Source organism: Oncorhynchus tshawytscha, linkage group LG06 (genome assembly GCF_018296145.1).
Source record: "Oncorhynchus tshawytscha isolate Ot180627B linkage group LG06, Otsh_v2.0, whole genome shotgun sequence".
Taxonomy (NCBI): domain Eukaryota; kingdom Metazoa; phylum Chordata; class Actinopteri; order Salmoniformes; family Salmonidae; genus Oncorhynchus; species Oncorhynchus tshawytscha.
Genome location: NC_056434.1, coordinates 59,884,878 through 59,904,389, shown reverse-complemented (window position 1 = coordinate 59,904,389; position 19,512 = coordinate 59,884,878). Strand labels below are relative to the sequence as shown.

General features: G+C 42.1%; 1 protein-coding gene across 1 annotated transcript in view; it reads left to right on the top strand.

The window, feature by feature from the left end:
* Positions 1 to 19,512, top strand: part of abcc2 (ATP-binding cassette, sub-family C (CFTR/MRP), member 2) — a 68,340-nt gene that overhangs the window by 1,313 nt on the left and 47,515 nt on the right. The window contains exons 2-8 of the mRNA XM_024424359.2: positions 2,116 to 2,289; positions 4,455 to 4,601; positions 4,814 to 4,954; positions 6,319 to 6,441; positions 6,629 to 6,684; positions 6,867 to 7,122; positions 7,755 to 7,945. Of these exons, the coding sequence (XP_024280127.2) occupies positions 2,116 to 2,289; positions 4,455 to 4,601; positions 4,814 to 4,954; positions 6,319 to 6,441; positions 6,629 to 6,684; positions 6,867 to 7,122; positions 7,755 to 7,945 (1,088 nt within the window). The remainder of the gene's footprint in view (positions 1 to 2,115; positions 2,290 to 4,454; positions 4,602 to 4,813; positions 4,955 to 6,318; positions 6,442 to 6,628; positions 6,685 to 6,866; positions 7,123 to 7,754; positions 7,946 to 19,512) is intronic.

Genomic DNA, 19,512 nt, shown 5'->3' with positions numbered 1-19,512 from the left:
GGGTTGTTATGACACTGTTAAGTCATCTTGACTCAGCTTTTTAGACTTGGTGCATGCTATTGCTAATAAGTCAGAGTGCAGTCTCTTTCTCTCACCATAAATCATTTAGCGATGAATAGCGATGAATTATTTGAAGTAGTACCAGAAAGTACCCATTGATACCACACTTAAAAGTACTACCACTGAACACAAATATAAACACAACACGCAGCAATTTCAAAGGTTTTACTGAGTTACAGTTCATATAAGGCCATCAGTCAATTGAAATAAATAAATAAATATGCCCTAATCTATGGATTTCACATGACTGGGGATACAGATATGCATCTGTTGGTCACAGGTAAATAAAAAAAAGGGCGTGGATCAGAAAACCAGTCCGTATCTGGTTTCACCACCATTTGCCTCATGCGGCGCGACACACCTCCTTTGCATAGAGTTGATCAGGCTGTTGATTGTGGCCTATGGAATGTTGTCCCACTCTTCAATGGTTGTGCGAAGTTTCTGGACATTGGCGGGAACTGGAACACGCTGTCGTACACGTCGAATCAGAGCATCCCAAACATGCTCAATGGGTGACATGTCTGGTGAGTACGCAGGCCATGGAAGAACTGAGACATTTTCAGCTTCCAGCTATTGTGTACAGATCCTTGCGACATGGGGCCGTGCATTATCATGCTGAAACATGAGGTGATGGAGGTGGATGAATGTCACGACAATGGGCCTCAGGATCTCGTCACAGTATCTCTGTACATTCAAATTGGCATCAATAAAATCAAAATGTGTTCGTTATCCGTAGCTTATGCCTGCCCTTACCGTAACCCTACCGCTCTGTTCACAACGTTGACATCAGGAAACTGCTAGCCCAAACGATGCCATATACGCTGTCTTCCATCTGCCCGGTACAGTTGAAACCGGGATGAAGAGCACACTTCTCCAGCGTGCCAGTGGCCATCGAAGGTGAGCATTTGCCCACTGAAGTCGGTTATGACGCCGAACTGCAGTCAGGTCAAGACCTAGGTGAGGACGACGAGCACGCGGATGAGCTTTCCTGCAACTGTATCTGACAGTTTGTGGGGAAATTATTTGGTTGTGCAAACCCACAGTATCATCAGCTGTCTGGGTGGCTGGTTCCAGATGATCCCGCAGGTGTAGAAGCCAGATGTGAAAGTCCTGGGCTGGTGTGGTTACACGTGGTCTGCGTTTCTGAGGCCGGTTGGACGTACTGCCAAATTCTACAATTTACAATTACATTGTTTACAAACAGTGGGGTAAAATAAGCTTATATTTTGGGTTCTGATGGGGTTAGACAGTTGAACTAAGCTCATGAGGCCTTTATAAGTTACATTCTTTAAGAATCAATGGCTATATATAATTAATTTGAAAGTTAAAAAAATGTAATCAGTTTGTGTGTGTCAAGCTGTCTGACACTATGACCTGCTCTGGACCATATCCGGAGTTATTAAACCAGAGAGGCTTGTGGGAATCTCATAGCTCATCTTATCACGCGCGCTCGTTCTGCTTTTCCTCTTCCTCCGCCCTCCTCTGTTCCTCTGCCTTCATCTTCGACAGCATGAAGTCAGTGGCACTCAGATCCCAGTTCTGTAAAGTGGCAACCACAGCCTCTTCAGAAGCCACCTGGAACATGTCCACAAACACATAAGCCCAAACATGGCTTGTAAAAACACAATTACACAGCCACCCTCTGTTTCTGTCTCTCTCATTCACACACACACACACACACACACACACACACACACACACACACACACACACACACACACACACACACACACACACACACACACACACACACACACACACACACACACACACACACACACACACACACACACATACACACACACACACATTCCCTCCAGGTGGGGTTCATGCCTCTTTGGCCTTCATATTTAATGACCTATGAGTCATATTTGATTAAATTGATCATCAGGGAGTTGGAGGGAAGGCTTAGTGCTTCTGGGTCAGTACATAGGTGAGTTTGGACCTGTGTGTGTGTGTGTTTAAGTGTGTGCGTATTTGTGCGTGTGTGTGTCTGCATGCATACAAGCGTGTGTGTGTGAGACACTATGAAAAATTTGTGTTTCTCTCTGTTAGAACTCGTCGTTCCTGCAGCGTGAGGACCCAGACCTGCCAGTGTGTGTGGAGCAGACCGTGTTGGTATGGGCTCCGCTGGGCTTCCTGTGGCTCTGTGCCCCCTGGCACATAGCAGTGCTCTGCAGGAAAGCCACCCCCACTAAACACCTGTCCAAACTATACCTTTGTAAACAGGTAAACAAAGCCCCTGTCCACGATATGCCCCGGTGGGCAACATTTGGCACATTGTTATTTTCTGTTTGTAATCTCTACTTTTCTGGCCGTAAAGACATACAGTGGAGCAAAAAAGTATTTAGTCAGCCACCAATTATGCAAGTTCTCCCACTTAAAAAGATGAGAGAGGCCTGTAATTTTCATCATAGGTACACTTCAACTATGACAGAGAAAATGAGAAGAAAAAAATCCAGAAAATCACATTGTAGGATTTTTAATGAATTGATTTGCAAATTATGGTGGGAAATAAGTATTTGGTCAATAACAAAAGTTTATCTCAATACTTTGTTATATACCCTTTTTTGGCAATGACAGAGGTCAAATGTTTTCTGTAAGTCTTCACAAGGTTTTCACACACTGTTGCTGGTATTTTGGCCCATTCCTCCATGCAGATCTCCTCTAGAGCAGTGATGTTTTGGGGCTGTTGCTGGGCAACACGGACTTTCAACTCCCTCCAAAGATTTTCTATGGGGTTGAGATCTGGAGACTGGCTAGGCCACTCCAGGACCTTGAAATGCTTCTTACGAAGCCACTCCTTCGTTGCCCGGGCGGTGTGTTTGGGATCATTGTCATGCTGAAAAACCCAGCCACGTTTCATCTTCAATGCCCTTGCTGATGGAAGGAGGGTTTCACTCAAAATCTCACGATACATGGCCCCATTCATTCTTTCCTTTACACGGATCAGTCGTCCTGGTCCCTTTGCAGAAAAACAGCCCCAAAGCATGATGTTTCCACCCCCATGCTTCACAGTAGGTATTGTGTTCTTTGGATGCAACTCAGCATTCTTTGTCCTCCAAACACGACGAGTTGAGTTTTTACCAAAAAGTTATATTTTGGTTTCATCTGACCATATGACATTCTCCCAATCTTCTTCTGGATCATCCAAATGCTCTCTAGCAAACTTCAGACGGGCATGGACATGTACTGGCTTAAGCAGGGGGACACGTCTGGCACTGCAGGATTTGAGTCCCTGGCGGCGTAGTGTGTTACTGATGGTAGGCTTTGTTACTTTGGTCCCAGCTCTCTGCAGGTCATTCACTTGGTCCCCCTTGTGGTTCTGGGATTTTTGCTCACCGTTCTTGTGATCATTTTGACCCCACGGGGTGAGATCTTGCGTGGAGCCCCAGATCGAGGGAGATTATCAGTGGTCTTGTACGTCTTCCATTTCCTAATAATTGCTCCCACAGTTGATTTCTTCAAACCAAGCTGCTTAGCTATTGCAGATTCAGTCTTCCCAGCCTGGTGCAGGTCTACAATTTTGTTTCTGGTGTCCTTTGACAGCTCTTTGGTCTTGGCCATAGTGGAGTTTGGAGTGTGACTGTTTGAGGTTGTGGACATGTGTCTTTTATACCCATAACAAGTTCAAACAGGTGCCATTAATATAGGTAACGAGTGGAGGACAGAGGAGCCTCTTATAGAAGAAGTTACAGGTCTGTGAGAGCCAGAAATCTTGCTTGTTTGTAGGTGACCACATACTTATTTTCCACCACAATTTGCAAATAAATTCATTCAAAATCCTACAATGTGATTTTCTGGATTTTTTCCCTCATTTTGTCAGGCATAGTTGAAGTGTACCTATGATGAAAATTACAGGCCTCTCTCATCTTTTTAAGTGAGAGAACTTGCACAATTGGTGGCTGACTAAATACTTTTTTGCCCCACTGTACAACCAGAGTGCAACAAACTGGTTTCTGATTACAAACCGGTAAAGGCATACAGACATTGTAAATATTTCATATTTGGGTAGTTTTTTGGTCAGATACATAGATTACAACCTGACAAAGACATACTTTTTGGGTTGCTAAAAATATGTGAAGAAAACGTCCTTACTCAACCAGTATAAAACCTGACCATGATGTAATAAAAGTTGTAATGATGTCATTGCCATGACTTCATTACGACATTGCCCCCTCAGACCTCTGTAAACAGGTTAACTCTATTCACCGTTTACAAACTCAAATTAAGCCTACTCTGGGACTTATCAGCACTTTCAAGTGAGGTATTTTTTTTTTTTATCTCTGTGACATTGACCCTGAATCTTTCTTCAAGCATGTAACAGAGATTATTTCTGCATCGCTGTCACTGTCACTATCTCGCTCTCCTTCCCACCTCTCCCTCCTCCCCAGATTGTGGTTGGCCTGTTGTTCCTGACCGCCATAGCAGGTCTAGCTGTGACGTTAGGAGAGGACTATGGTCCAACCAGAGACGCCACTGCGACAGAGAAAAACCCTTGGGTTTTCTATGCCAACCCCATTCTGTTCGCTGTCTCATGGGTAAACCTTTTCATTGATCTATTTATGTATTAACTGAAGTTGAAAAAAATTGGGACAGATACAAACGTTTTGTGTTGTTCGTACCACAGTGTATAGATGTGACAGTGTATCTAGTTTCTATTCGGTTGTGATTCGTTGTGGTTTTCCTTGTGTCTTTTTTCCCCACTGTGGCTGTTTGCTAAATAAAATACTATTATTTTATTCCCCTTTAGATCCTGCTGGTACTCTGTCAGGAGGGAGTGAGGAGGAGAGAGGGAGCGGTGGACTCTACTACTCTGTTCCTCTTCTGGCTGATCCTGGTGGTCTGTGATGTCTTCCCCTTCCAGACCCTGCTACGAGAGGCCCTCAGAATGGTACAGAGGGAGGGCTGAAGGGAAGGAGGGAAAGGGGAAGCAATGACAGATGATTACATTTACATTTGAGTCATTTAGCAGACACTCTTATCCAGAGTGACTTACAGCATTCACCTTAAGACAGTCAGGTCAGACAACCACATATCATAGTCATATAGTCACATTTTTCATCAATAAATCAGCAAAGTCAGTGCTAGTCGGAAAAGACAAGTGGGAGTGTTTAAAATAAAATAAAAGATTATACTTATGTTTACTTTAGGTGGTACATACAGTCAGGATGATTCATGTTCTCTTTCGCTCTATTTGACTCCTTCTATATCAACCCTCTGAGCAAATTATAAACAAATGACTAACTTGTGTTCACTTAATATGATACAGAAAAAGATCACTTAAGTACCGCCAGGGTGTTTAATGCTCATGTTCTTTCTCTCTGGCAGTGGTCCAATCGCGTAATTTTTACCCCCTCAACCCTCGCGCTAGCCACTTTCCATCGGAGGAATCCACATCGAAACCAAATGCAGTTTGATTCCCATCTTAAGTGGTGGTCCAATTCACAAAAGTTACCCCCTCGGTCCTCGATTTAGCTTCAGGGAGCAATTGAACAACTTTGATCACTTATTGGGGTTGTTATGGCCCACAAGTCAATGAAACTGTAGTCACATGTCAAACTCCGGCGGCCGCGAAGTGTCAAATTGAATCAACCTGACTTCATTAGTCGGCATGTGAGAGAACATTATTACGCTTGCATGCTAGCTAGCAAATAAATATGTATAGATTACATTAATTTTAGTGGTGGCAAATGGGAATATGATGTTCAAAGTGGCTCAGACTCATAGCAAGGAGCCTATAAAACGTAGCTAGCTATCTACCTAAACATATTTTTGGAAATTGTAAAATGTATTGGAATAAATAACCAAATGATAAACCTGACAAGAGTGCTGCATTAGCTTGCTAGGTGCATACATTGCTTGAGGTTGGTTCTTATTAGGCACAACTTCCAAGCTTTCAACTAAGTACGTTGACTATCAGATCATCATTCTCCCTCACTTGGGCAAGGACATTTGAAGGTTCACTCAGATGTGAGGATGTAAAACATCATTCAAGGGCTGAGGGTTGAGGGCCGAGGGCTGTCTACTTCAAATAAAATGTTATTGGTCACATATACATTTTTTTAGCAGATGTTATTGTGGGTGTAGTGAAATGCTTGTGTTCCTAGCTCCAACAGTGCAGTAGTATCTAACAATTCAAAACAAAATTACAGCAAAGTTGCTCGGGAGCTAGAAGCAGAGCTGCCATGCCTGTCGGCGCGTTTGGACATCAGCCTCTGACTCCTTCTCTATATGCATCCCCCCCTCTCTCTCCAGGGAGAGATCCCAGACCTCCCTCATTTCTGTCTCTTCTACATCTCCTTCGGACTGGAGTTGATCGCCCTCATCCTGTCTGCCTTCGCAGATGTCCCCCGGGAAGCAGAGGATCTAGTCAAAAAGGTACCTACCTACATGCTGAATAGTTGCCAGATATTATTGTCAATTGTTTTACATTGTTCACCTATACTGACTAATCAGGTCGATATACTGGAAAAGAGCATCTCAACAACGTATATGAATAAAGTTATTCTAAAGATATTGTTTTGCCTAAGAATTGGCTCACTCTGTCTTGTTGTGTGTGTTTTAGAACCCAGAGGTTGGAGCCGCATTTCTCAGCAGAATCACTTTCAATTGGTTCAACAGGTATAGAATCGCGGATTTTCCTCACTGTCTTCAAAACATGTCTTTCAGTCTGTAAGTCTGGCTCACAAGAGATTGGGTCTGGATGTAGATCTGGATCTCAAGGGTTCTGGTCTTGGTCTGGGTCTTTAAGGATCTGGTTTTTACTCTCTTTTTCACTCTCTCTCCCTTCCTACCTCCTTCAGCATGGTGCTAAATGGTTTCAAGCGCCCTCTGGTCCAGAAGGACCTGTGGGAGCTAAGTGAGGCAGAGAGTACTCTCCAGATCAGTCAGCGTTTCCAGCAGAACATGCAGACAGAGCTGAAAGCAGCCAGAACCAGGCTTCAGACCAAAATGAGGAAGAGAGGGGAGGAGAAGGCAAGCAAAGGCCAGGGAGAGGGCCTCCAAAACGGGCATCAGAATAGGCTGGGGAAGGGGGTCAGCCAGGATGTGCTGATGATGGTGAGAGCAACCCACACTCGTAAAAATATTCAAACATGCACGTGCGCACACACACAAACATACACAAAATAAATAACACACAAAAAAACATGTTAAAAAACACACACAGAAAAGGGGATTTATTTAGTTTGGTCTCTCACACAGTCAATCACTTTCTATTTGACTCATATCGTGCAAGGTGAACAGTATCAGTACAAAACAAATGTTTTCCCCCCAAACACTCCTGACAAACACTCCAGCTTTGTGAACAATGATCAGCTTTTATACTTACTAAAAGGAGAACATTTCTAATGGCTCTATGGACTCAAGCTACCAAGGTAGAAAGATATTTATACAGAGATCTTACCTTAGACCTATTTCATTACATAAGATGGTGTGTATATGTTAATTTCAATAAATGTTCTTATATTAATATTTTATACCACAAACATTTATTTATTTTCACTACTTTCCAGCTCTGAATAGGGTTGGTACGTGCATTGTATAATCATGTAACTGACAATTATGGACAATGGCCGTGATTTTAATTTTATTTTTTAAAAAGTCTGCCATAACCGTTTAAATAGGCTGAGTTACCTGAATACCTCAACTTTCTCTGAAACAGTACTGATTGATCTATTTCACTGTACTAGGAGGAAAAGGGGGATAAAAAGGAGAAGAAGAAGGAGGAGAAGAAGAAGAAGAAGAAAGAAGAGAAGGAGGACTACCCCAAGTCGTGGCTCATCCCCACCATCGCTACCACATTTAAAGGGGTCCTGTGGGAATCAGCTATCTTCAAGCTCATAACGGACCTGCTATCCTTTGCCAGTCCACAGATCCTCAAGTGAGTCAACCAGTTCTAGGCCTATGGACTTTGGCCGTGTCTGAAAACCCGTACTTGTGTTCTAAATAGTAGGTATTTTGGGTGTGCGAAAATAGAATGTTTTATAGTAAATTTAGAAAATGTAGTATTAAAATAGAACACCACCAACTGGTAGTGGTCTCGAAAGAGGTGCCAGTATAGATATAGGTACAACTGTCCTGGCGCCTCAGTTATAAGGCTTGGTAATGACCAGTAGGTATACAGATATACAGAACACACATTTATTGCCACACTCAAGACAGGCACACACAGCAAACAGGAAGTAGGAGGGAACCCAGTGGAAGTGGTTTCCTGTCATAGGACAGAAAAAGAGAGTGTGTATTATTACACACATGAACCCCAACAAAGTCCATTTACATGGTAATTCATGCACTAACACACAGTTAGGAAGTCCAGAGCGGAGGACTGTCCACCTGGTGTGTTGGTGGGGAGCCCATGAGTTTAAAGAGCTGGGGTCAGCCTGGAGCTGTGGTCAGCCTGGTAGTTCTCTTACCCCAGGTGGGCCTCTGATTGGCTGACAAGGTCAGGTGAAAAAAAGCAGAAATATTGATAAAATGAATCACCAACCTTTGATGATCTTCATAGGACTTCAAGTCATAGGACTTCATGTTACACAATACATGTATGTTTTGTTCGATAAAGTACATATTTATATCCAAAAATATCAGTTTACATTGGCGCGTTATGTTCAGTAATGTTTTGCTTCCAAAACATCTGGTGATTTTGCAGAGAGCCACATCAATTTACAGAAATACTCATCATAAATGTTGATGAAAATACAAGTGTTATGCATGGAATTAAAGATATTCTTCTCCTTAATGCAACCACTATGTCAGATTTCAAAAAAGCTTTACGGAAAAAGCACACCATGCAATAATCTGAGTACAGCGCTCAGGCACCAAAACAAGCCATACAGATACCCACCATGTTGTGGAGTCAACAGAAGTCAGAAATAGCATTATAAATATTCACTTACCTTTGATGATCTTCATCGGACTGCACTTCCAGGAATCCCAGTTCCACAATAAATGTTTGTTTTGTTCGATAAAGTCCATAATTTACGTTCAAATACCTCATTTTTGTTCGCGTGTTTAGTTCACAAATCCAAATTCATGAGGCGCAGGCACAATTAGACCAGACGAAAAGTCAAAAAAGTTATATTACAGTTCGTAGAAACATGTCAAACGATGTAGAGAATCAATCTTTAGGATGTTTTTATCATAAATCTTCAATAATGTATCAACCGGACAATTCCTTTGTCTTTAGAAATGAAAAGGAACGCAGCTAGCTCTCACGGCTGCGCGCATGATTTAGCTCATGGCATTCTGCCAGACCCCTGACTCAAACAGCTCTTATTCGCTCCCCCTTTACAGTAGAAGCCTGAAACAAGGTTATAAAGACTGCTGACATCTAGTGTAAGCCCTAGGAAGTGCAATCGCACTAAATTTACACTGTACCTTGGATAGGCAAAGACTTGAAAACCTACAAACCTCAGATTTCCTACTTCCTGGTTGGATTTTGTCTCAGGTTTTTGCCTGCCAAATGAGTTCTGTTATACTCACAGACATCATTCAAACAGTTTTAGAAACTTCAGAGTGTTTTCTATACAAATCTACTAATTATATGCATATTCTAGCTTTTGGGCCTGAATAGCAGGCAGTTTACTCTGGGCACCTTTTTATCCAAGCTACTCAATACTGCCTCACAGTCCCAAAGAAGTTAACTCCTTAGTAACTTGGGGCACCACGGGAAAACTTATTTAACGAGTTACTATCTTCCGAATGAATCTCTTATAAGATATGTACATATCTATAGATAACAGTCAGTTATTCATTTATTATTACCTCATCAGTCTCATTCTGAACGTCGGTGACGTCATAAATCTTCACAAACCCTAAGCTAAGTGATGATTCAGCGATACACAAATTGGCTTACCTTTTTATTTACTAACTAACTAAATAATCACACAGAAATACATAAACACACACACAATATAGATTATTGATTACTATCATAATGCAATGAAATATAGTCCCTAGTGGACTAACCCAGTATGACGGCTTGTTACACAACGGAAAAGGGGGTAGGGACAGAAAGAGCGGGAAAGACAAAGAGAGTGGGCTTATCCTAACAACATTTAGAAACTATGCTCACCGTAAATATGAATATTTAGCACCCTAACAACCGCTCATTCGGATTTAGAAATGCAACATATATTTATGCTTGTCTTTCTCTCTCGTCTCTCTGTTGAAACCACTCGTCCGTCTATGGCGAGTAGTTCAAGGGATGCAAGACACAATGTCCTTTGTAGTTGTAGGCTTATTTTGTTTTGGAGTGTTCGTTAGAATGGATACATCAGATGTACCACACGGTGGTGAGAGGGAAATGTTCTTTCCCTCTCGTCTTCGGTCAAGTTTCCTAGACTACAGCACTTAAACAGCTGCAGACTGTGAATGTTCCGGTGTAGTCTTCATCTTCTTCACTCGTCGAGAGTTTCAGAGGGTCTTACCATTTTCTGGTCTTGTAGTTTTAAACCATTTGTCATGTATTCAGCTCGCGCTGCACGTAGACTGGTCTCAATGGTTGATTATTCAGTGTACAGCTAGGACCACTTTACACACGCAACAGCTTTAAAAACATTTTTTGAGAGGAATGGGAGTTTCAATATAGGCTGATCGTTTTTTACATTTCCCGGGTCAAGGTTTGGCTTTTTCAGGAGAGGGTTTATTACTGCCTCTCTTAGTGAGTTTGGTACACATCCGGTGGATAAGGAGCCATTTATTATGTTCAACATAGGAGGGCCAAGCACAGGAAGTAACTCTTTCAGTAGTTTAGTTGAAATAGGCTCCAGTATGCGTCTTGACGGTTTAGAAGCCATGCCTCTTTTCATGAATGTGTCAAGAGATACAGGATTTAAAAACTTGAGTGTCTCCAATGATCCTAGGTCCTGGAGCATCATTTCCATTCCAATTTTCTGGATGCTTGCTTCAGGGCTCTGGTATTTTCTGTATACCAGTGATAACATTTCTTGTGACTAATGTTTTTTATTTTTAGGGGTGTGACTGCATCTAGGGTATTATGCAAGGTTACATTTCGATCCTCAACTTAGGTGGTTAACGATTTAGATCCACAATATTTATTAGACGGGCAAAACTAGATCCACATTATGACTGTGGCTCTCATGCCCTGATCTGATTCACCTGTCTTGGTAACTGTCTCTACCCATCTCCAGGTGTCTCCTGTTTTCCCCATTAGTCCCCAGTGTATTTACACCTGTGTTTCCTGTCTCTCTGTGCCAGTTCGTCGTGTTTTGCCAAGTCAACCAGCGTTTCTCCTAGCTCCTATTCTTCCCAGTCTCTGTTTTTTTCTTAGTCCTCCTGGTTTTGACCCTTGCCTGTCCTGACGCCGAATCCACCCGACTGACCACTCTTCCTGTCCTGAGCTCGAGCCTGCCTGTCCCCTTGTCCTGTTTGGACTCTGACCTGGTTTATGAACTCCCGCCTGTCCCTGACCAGCCTTTTGCCTATCCTGTTGGTGTAATCGATATCGGAGCTCAACCATCTGCCTCCTGTGTCTGCATTTGGGTCTCGCCTTGTGCACTTATAGTGGCAACGAGTAGGTCCGGAGACATGTTAGACAAAACCTACTAAGTCGATGATGGCTCCGAAAGCCTTTTGGAGTGGGTCTGTGGACTTTTCCATGTGAATATTAAAGTCACCAAAAATGTTAATATTATCTGCGATGAATACAACGTCCAATAGCAATTCCGGGAACTCAGTGAGGAACACTGTATACAGCCCAGGAGGCCTGTAAACAGTAGCTATAAAAAGGGATTGAGTAGGCTGCATAGATTTCATGACTAGAAAATCAAAAGATGCATTCATTTTTTTTGTAAATTGAAATTTGCTGTCATAAATGTTAGCAACAACTGCGCCTTTGTGGGATGCGTGGGGGATATGGTCACTAGTGTAACCCGGAGGAGATGGCCTTATTTAACACAGTAAATTCATCAGGCTTGAGCCATGTTTCAGTCAGGCCAATCACATCAAGATTATGATCAGTGATTATGACTGCCTTGGAAGTGAGGGATCTAACATAAAATAACCCTATTTTTCAATAATGACAGGAATGGAGGAGGTCTTTATAACAGTGAGATTGCTAAGGCGAACACCGCCATGTTTTGTTTTGCTCAACCTAGATTGAGGCACAGACACGGTCTCAATGGGGATATCTGAGCTGACTACATTGACTGTGGCAGACTCCACTAAGCTGTCAGGCTGGCTAACATGTATTATGAAATATGTTGTCAAATGTATTTTAATGTTTAAAAACAGTGTTATAATGTATATTACTGCCTTAATTTTTGCTGAATCTCAGGAAGAGTAATGGGGATGCATAATAAATACAAATACAAATACCTTGCCTAAACTAGGCCAGTACAGGATGTCTGTAAATAGGGATCCTTTTTGCAAAACAGTTAACGCTCATTAAATTGCAAGTGTTTGCCAAATTAACACTTCTCTGTTGCAATTAAGCCAGGCGAACGATACACGTTTTAGCCCGATCTACCGGCTCCCAATAACCTTCCCATCGCATTTTTCCAAATCAGAGGAAATCAGAGCAAACCCTGAGTAAAACGTAATGCCGCAGACCGTAAAGTGTAAGCACATAGGTATTTACAGAGAGTCCCGATCGTTTTCAAACCTGTTGGATATATTCTGGTTCAAATCAGCCATTATTGACCAAATGTGAACAGTGCTCAGAGCAGATGCGAGGCATGTCCCACCGTCAGCCAAAACTATAGTTTGTTAATAAGACATTTGTGGAGTGGTTGAAAAAAGTTTTAATGACTCCAACCTAAGTGTATGTAAACTTTTGACTTCAATTGTATATATATACACAGTACATATACATACATAAACATTCATACATATACACATATATACATACATACACATACAGTGGGGCAAAAAAGTATTTAGTCAGCCACCAATTGTGCAAGTTCTCCCACTTAAAAAAATGAGAGAGGCCTGTAATTTTCATCATAGGTACACTTCAACTATGACAGACAAAATTAGGGAAAAAAATCCAGAAAATCACATTGTAGGATTTTTTATGAATTTATTTGCAAATTATGGTGGAAAATAAGTATCTGGTCACCTACAAACAAGCAAGATTTCTGGCTCACACAGACCTGTAACTTCTTCTTTAAGAGGCTCCTCTGTCCTCCACATGTTACCTGTATTAACGGCACCAGTTTGAACTTGTTATCAGTATAAAAGACACCTTTCCACAACCTCAAACAGTCACACTCCAAACTCCACTATGGCCAAGACCAAAGAGCTGTCAAAGGACACCAGAAACAAAATTGTAGACCTGCACCAGGCTGGGAAGACTGAATCTGCAATAGCTAAGCAGCTTGGTTTGAAGAAATCAACTGTGGGAGCAATTATTAGGAAATGAAGACATACAAGACCACTGATAATCTCTCTCGATCTGGGGCTCCACGCACGACCTGTGGGGTCAAAATGATCACAAGAACGGTGAGCAAAAATCCCAGAACCACACGGGGGGACCTAGTGAATGACCTGCAGAGAGCTGGAACCAAAGTAACAAAGCCTACCATCAGTAACACACTACGCCACCAGGGACTCAAATCCTGCAGTGCCAGACGTGTCCCCCTGCTTAAGCCAGTACATGTCCAGGCCTGTCTGAAGTTTGCTAGAGAGCATTTGGATGATCCAGAAGAAGATTGGGAGAATGTCATATGGTCAGATGAAACCAAAATATAACTTTTTGGTAAAAACTCAACTCGTCGTGTTTGGAGGACAAAGAATGCTGAGTTGCATCCAAAGAACACCATACCTACTGGGAAGCATGGGGGTGGAAACATAATGTTTTGGGGCTGTTTTTCTGCAAAGGGACCAGGACGACTGATCCGTGTAAAGGAAAGAATGAATGGGGCCATGTATCGTGAGATTTTGAGTGAAAACCTCCTTCCATCAGCAAGGGCATTGAAGATGAAACGTGGCTGGGTCTTTCAGCATGACAATGATCCCAAACACACCGCCCGGGCAACGAAGGAGTGGCTTCGTAAGAAGCATTTCAAGGTCCTGGAGTGGCCTAGCCAGTCTCCAGATCTCAACCCCATAGAAAATCTTTGGAGGGAGTTGAAAGTCTGTGTTGCCCAGCAACAGCCCCAAAACATCACTGCTCCAGAGGAGATCTGCATGGAGGAATGGGCCAAAATACCAGCAACAGTGTGTGAAAACCTTGTGAAGACTTACAGAAAACGTTTGACCTCTGTCATTGCCAACAAAAGGTATTTAACAAAGTATTGAGATAAACTTTTGTTATTGACCAAATACTTATTTTCCACCATAATTTGCAAATAAATTCATTAAAAATCCTACAAAGTGATTTTCTGGAGAAAAAAAGTCAAATTTTGTCTGTCATAGTTGAAGTGTACCTATGATGAAAATTACAGTCCTCTCTCATCTTTTTAAGTGGGAGAACTTGAACAATTGGTGGCTGACTAAATACTTTTTTGCCCCACTTTACATATACACATACATATACACATTTATTTTAGAATATACCTTTATTATTCCCTGCAAACCCTACCACACTTCCCCCAAATGGAGTAAACTAATAAACAGAAACACTTTAGCTTCTACCTTCAGTTTATACATATTATACACATTTTAGGGACACAATCTATTTTACAATAGTTATTTTTTGTTTGTTTTTAGTCCTTCCTCTATTTCTGATGTCCATCCAGTTTGATTTCCATTTGTAACTGTGCTATTACACAACATTTCTGAACCTATATACATTTTACAGACCCCGTATGTTTTACAATTGCTATCTTGTTGTTATTAGTCCCACCCTTCGGCTCCATTCAACCCCTCCCATCTATCTCTTAACATCATCCATTTTGGATTTCTATTGGCCATATATTTTTCAACTGTGCTGTGATGCTTCACAAAAGTACTCAACCCTTCTATTCTCATAGCTTCTACAGATTGTAAATTAAAGATAAACATTTTTGCTAAAATAATTATTATATTATTGATTGATTGACTATGGCTTTTCAAATCACCCAGTATTGCTACCTGCAGCGTTACTTCTAGGTAAATGTTGCAATTCTTCAGCCATTCCTGGACGTGTGACCAAAAACGAGCTACATATGGACAGTACCAAAATAAATGATCTAATGACTCTATCTCCTCAAAGCAAAATCTGCAGAGCTGGGAAGATTGTATCCCCCATATATATAACAGTGTTTTGGTTGCAAGAATTTTGTATAATCATTTAAATTGAACATTTTTAAGTTTTGAATCTGGCGTTGTTTTGCATGTCAATTCATAATCTATGTGCCATGGAATCGGTACATCGAAATCCCTTCCCAACTATTTAGCAATTTATATGGCACAGCTGTCAATTCTTTGGTCCTTAAATGAAATTGGTATATGTTTTTATTTATCACAATTTTCTTTAACCATCTTTAATGCAGGGCCGACATACAAGTTCCTTACTTTCTTTTCTCCCCTTCTTACTTGCCTCTTCCATTTTTGTGGTAATGCTGCAATTAGTTGCTTGTAATTTTGGGTAGAGCAGACATTTCCATATGATATATTATTATATATTTATGATATAATTTACAAAAATTAAACATGTTTTAAATTTTATAAAAAAATGTGTTTTTTAATCAATTCGTATGTTTGAGTTTAACCACAATATTTGTTGTATTACTTGTTCTGTCTTTTCAGGTGGATTAAATTGAAATTGCAACCAACTTTCTTAGGCTTGTTTAAATAATAACGATATTTTGGGGATTATTTTGTTTTCAAATAACCGAAAGTGAGCAGTTGTAATCTGAATAAAGGGAAAAATACCATTCTTGAACATGGGGTGAGACATTCTTACTAATTTGCTGGAGAGCCATTTCGGATTTAATAATCATTTTTGTATGACTGATGCCTTTAGTGAGAGGTCTAATGCCTCGCAAGGCTGCAGGCCCAGACGGCATCCCCAGCCGCGCCCTCAGAGCATGCGCAGACCAGCTGGCCGGTGTGTTTACGGACATATTCAATCAATCCCTATACCAGTCTGCTGTTCCCACATGCTTCAAGAGGGCCACCATTGTTCCTGTTCCCAAGAAAGCTAAGGTAACTGAGCTAAAGGACTACCGCCCCGTAGCACTCACTTCCGTCATCATGAAGTGCTTTGAGAGACTAGTCAAGGACCATATCACCTCCACCCTACCTGACACCCTAGACCCACTCCAATTTGCTTACCGCCCAAATAGGTCCACAGACGATGCAATCACAACCACACTGCACACTGCCCTAACCCATCTGGACAAGAGGAATACCTATGTGAGAATGCTGTTCATCGACTACAGCTCGGCATTCAACACCATAGTACCCTCCAAGCTCGTCATCAAGCTCGAGACCCTGGGTCTCGACCCCGCCCTGTGCAACTGGGTACTGGACTTCCTGACGGGCCGCCCCCAGGTGGTGAGGGTAGGCAACAACATCTCCTCCCCGCTGATCCTCAACACTGGGGCCCCACAAGGGTGCGTTCTGAGCCCTCTCCTGTACTCCCTGTTCACCCACGACTGCGTGGCCACGCACGCCTCCAACTCAATCATCAAGTTTGCGGACGACACAACAGTGGTAGGCTTGATTACCAACAACGACGAGACGGCCTACAGGGAGGAGGTGAGGGCCCTCGGAGTGTGGTGTCAGGAAAATAACCTCACACTCAACGTCAACAAAACTAAGGAGATGATTGTGGACTTCAGGAAACAGCAGAGGGAACACCCCCCATCCACATCGATGGAACAGTAGTGGAGAGGGTAGCAAGTTTTAAGTTCCTCGGCATACACATCACAGACAAACTGAATTGGTCCACTCACACAGACAGCATCGTGAGGAAGGCGCAGCAGCGCCTCTTCAACCTCAGGAGGCTGAAGAAATTTGGCTTGTCACCAAAAGCACTCACAAACTTCTACAGATGCACAATCGAGAGCATCCTGGCGGGCTGTATCACCGCCTGGTATGGCAACTGCACCGCCCTCAACCGTAAGGCTCTCCAGAGGGTAGTGAGGTCTGCACAACGCATCACCGGGGGCAAACTACCTGCCCTCCAGGACACCTACACCACCCGATGCTACAGGGAGGCCATAAAGATCATCAAGGACATCAACCACCCGAGCCACTGCCTGTTCACCCCGCTGTCATCCAGAAGGCGAGGTCAGTACAGGTGCATCAAAGCTGGGACCGAGAGACTGAAAAACAGCTTCTATCTCAAGGCCATCAGACTGTTAAACAGCCACCACTAACATTGAGTGGCTACTGCCAACACACTGTCAATGACACTGACTCTACTCCAGCCACTTTAATAATGGGAATTGATGGGAAATGATGTAAATATATCACTAGCCACTTTAAACAATGCTACCTTATATAATGTTACTTACCCTACATTATTCATCTCATATGCATACGTAGATACTGTACTCTATATCATCGACTGCATCCTTATGTAATACATGTATCACTAGCCACTTTAACTATGCCACTTGGTTTACATACTCATCTCATATGTATATACTGTACTCGATATCATCTACTGTATCTTGCCTATGCTGCTCTGTACCATCACTCATTCATATATCCTTATGTACATATTCTTTATCCCCTTACACTGTGTATAAGACAGTAGTTTTGGAATTGTTAGTTAGATTACTTGTTCGTTATTACTGCATTGTCGGAACTAGAAGCACAAGCATTTCGCTACACTCGTATTAACATCTGCTAACCATGTGTATGTGACAAATAAAATTTGATTTGATTTGATTTAATATTTCATAATTTCTGCCCTCCGAATTCATATTCGGTATATATATAGGCCCTTTTAATTTTGTATGACTTGCCATTCCAAATAATATTTTATATTTTTTGTTCATATAATTTAAAAAGCAGGTCACTAGGTGTAGGCAAAACCAAAAGCAAATAGGTCAAATGTGATATGACTAAAGAGTTAACCAGGGGTGATTTTTCCACAAATAGACAGGTATTTTCCTTTCCATGGTAGCAAGATCTTATCTATATGTTTGCTAACTTTCTATAAAAATGTATTGGAGTGAGATAATTTCTTTCTTTCGGGATTTGTATACCGAGTATGTCTTTAAAATATATATATATTTCACCTTTATTTAACCAGGTAAACTAGTTGAGAAGAAGTTCTCATTTACAACTGCGACCTGGCCAAGATAAAGCAAAGCAGTGCGACAGAAACAACAACACAGAGTTACACATGGAATAAACAAGCATACAGTCAATAACACAATAGAAAAAAAAGTATATATACAGTATGTGCAAATGGCATGAGGAGGTAAAGCAATACATAGGCCATAGTAGCAAAGTAATTGCAATTTAGCAGATTAACACTCGAGTGATAGATGAGCAGATGATGATGAGCAGATGATGGTGTGTAAGTAGTGATACTGGTGTGCAAAAGAGCAGCAAAGTAAATAAAAACAATATGGGGATGAGGTAGGTAGATTGGGTGGGCTATTTAAAGATGGACTATGTACAGCTGCAGCGATCGGTTAGCTGCTCAGACAGCTGATGTTTAAAGTTAGTGAGGGAAATGTAAGTCTCCAGCTTCAGCGATTTTTGCAATTCGTCCCAGTCACTGGCAGCAAAGAACTGGAAGGAAAGGTGGCCAAAGGGGGTGTTGGCTTTGGGGATGACCAGTGAGATATACCTGCAGGAGCGCGTGCTAGGATGGGTGTTGTTATCGTGACCAGTGAGCTGAGATAAGGCGGAGCTTTACCTAGCATAGACTTATAGATGACCTAGAGCCAGTGGGTCTGGCGACGAATATGTAGCGAGGGCCAGCCGACTAGAGCATACAGGTCACAGTGGTGGGTGGTATAAGGCGCTTTGGTAACAAAACGGATGGCACTGTGATAGACTACATCCAGTTTGCTGAGTAGAGTATTGGAAGCCATTTTGTAGATGACATCGTCGAAGTCGAGGATCGGTAGGATAGTCAGTTTTACTAGGGCAAGTTTGGCGGCGTGAGTGAAGGAGGCTTTGTTGCGAAATAGAAAGCCGATTCTAGATTTGATTTTGGATTGGAGATGTTTGATATGAGTCTGGAAGGAGAGTTTACAGTCTAGCCAGACACCTAGATATTTGTAGTTGTCCACGTATTTTAGGTCAGAAGAGTAGTGATGCTAGTCGGGCGGGCAGGTGCGGGCAGCGAATGGTTGAAAAGCATGCATTTGGTTTTGCTAGCATTTAAAAGCAGTTGGAGGCCACGGAAGGAGTTTTGTATGGCATTGAAGCTCGTTTGGAGGTTAGTTTACACAGTGTCCAAAGAAGGGCTAGATGTATACAGAATGGTGTCGTCTGCGTAGAGGTTGATCAGGGAATCACCCGCAGCAAGAGCGACATCGTTGATATTTACAGAGAAAAGAGTCGGCCCGAGAATTGAACCCTGTGGTACCC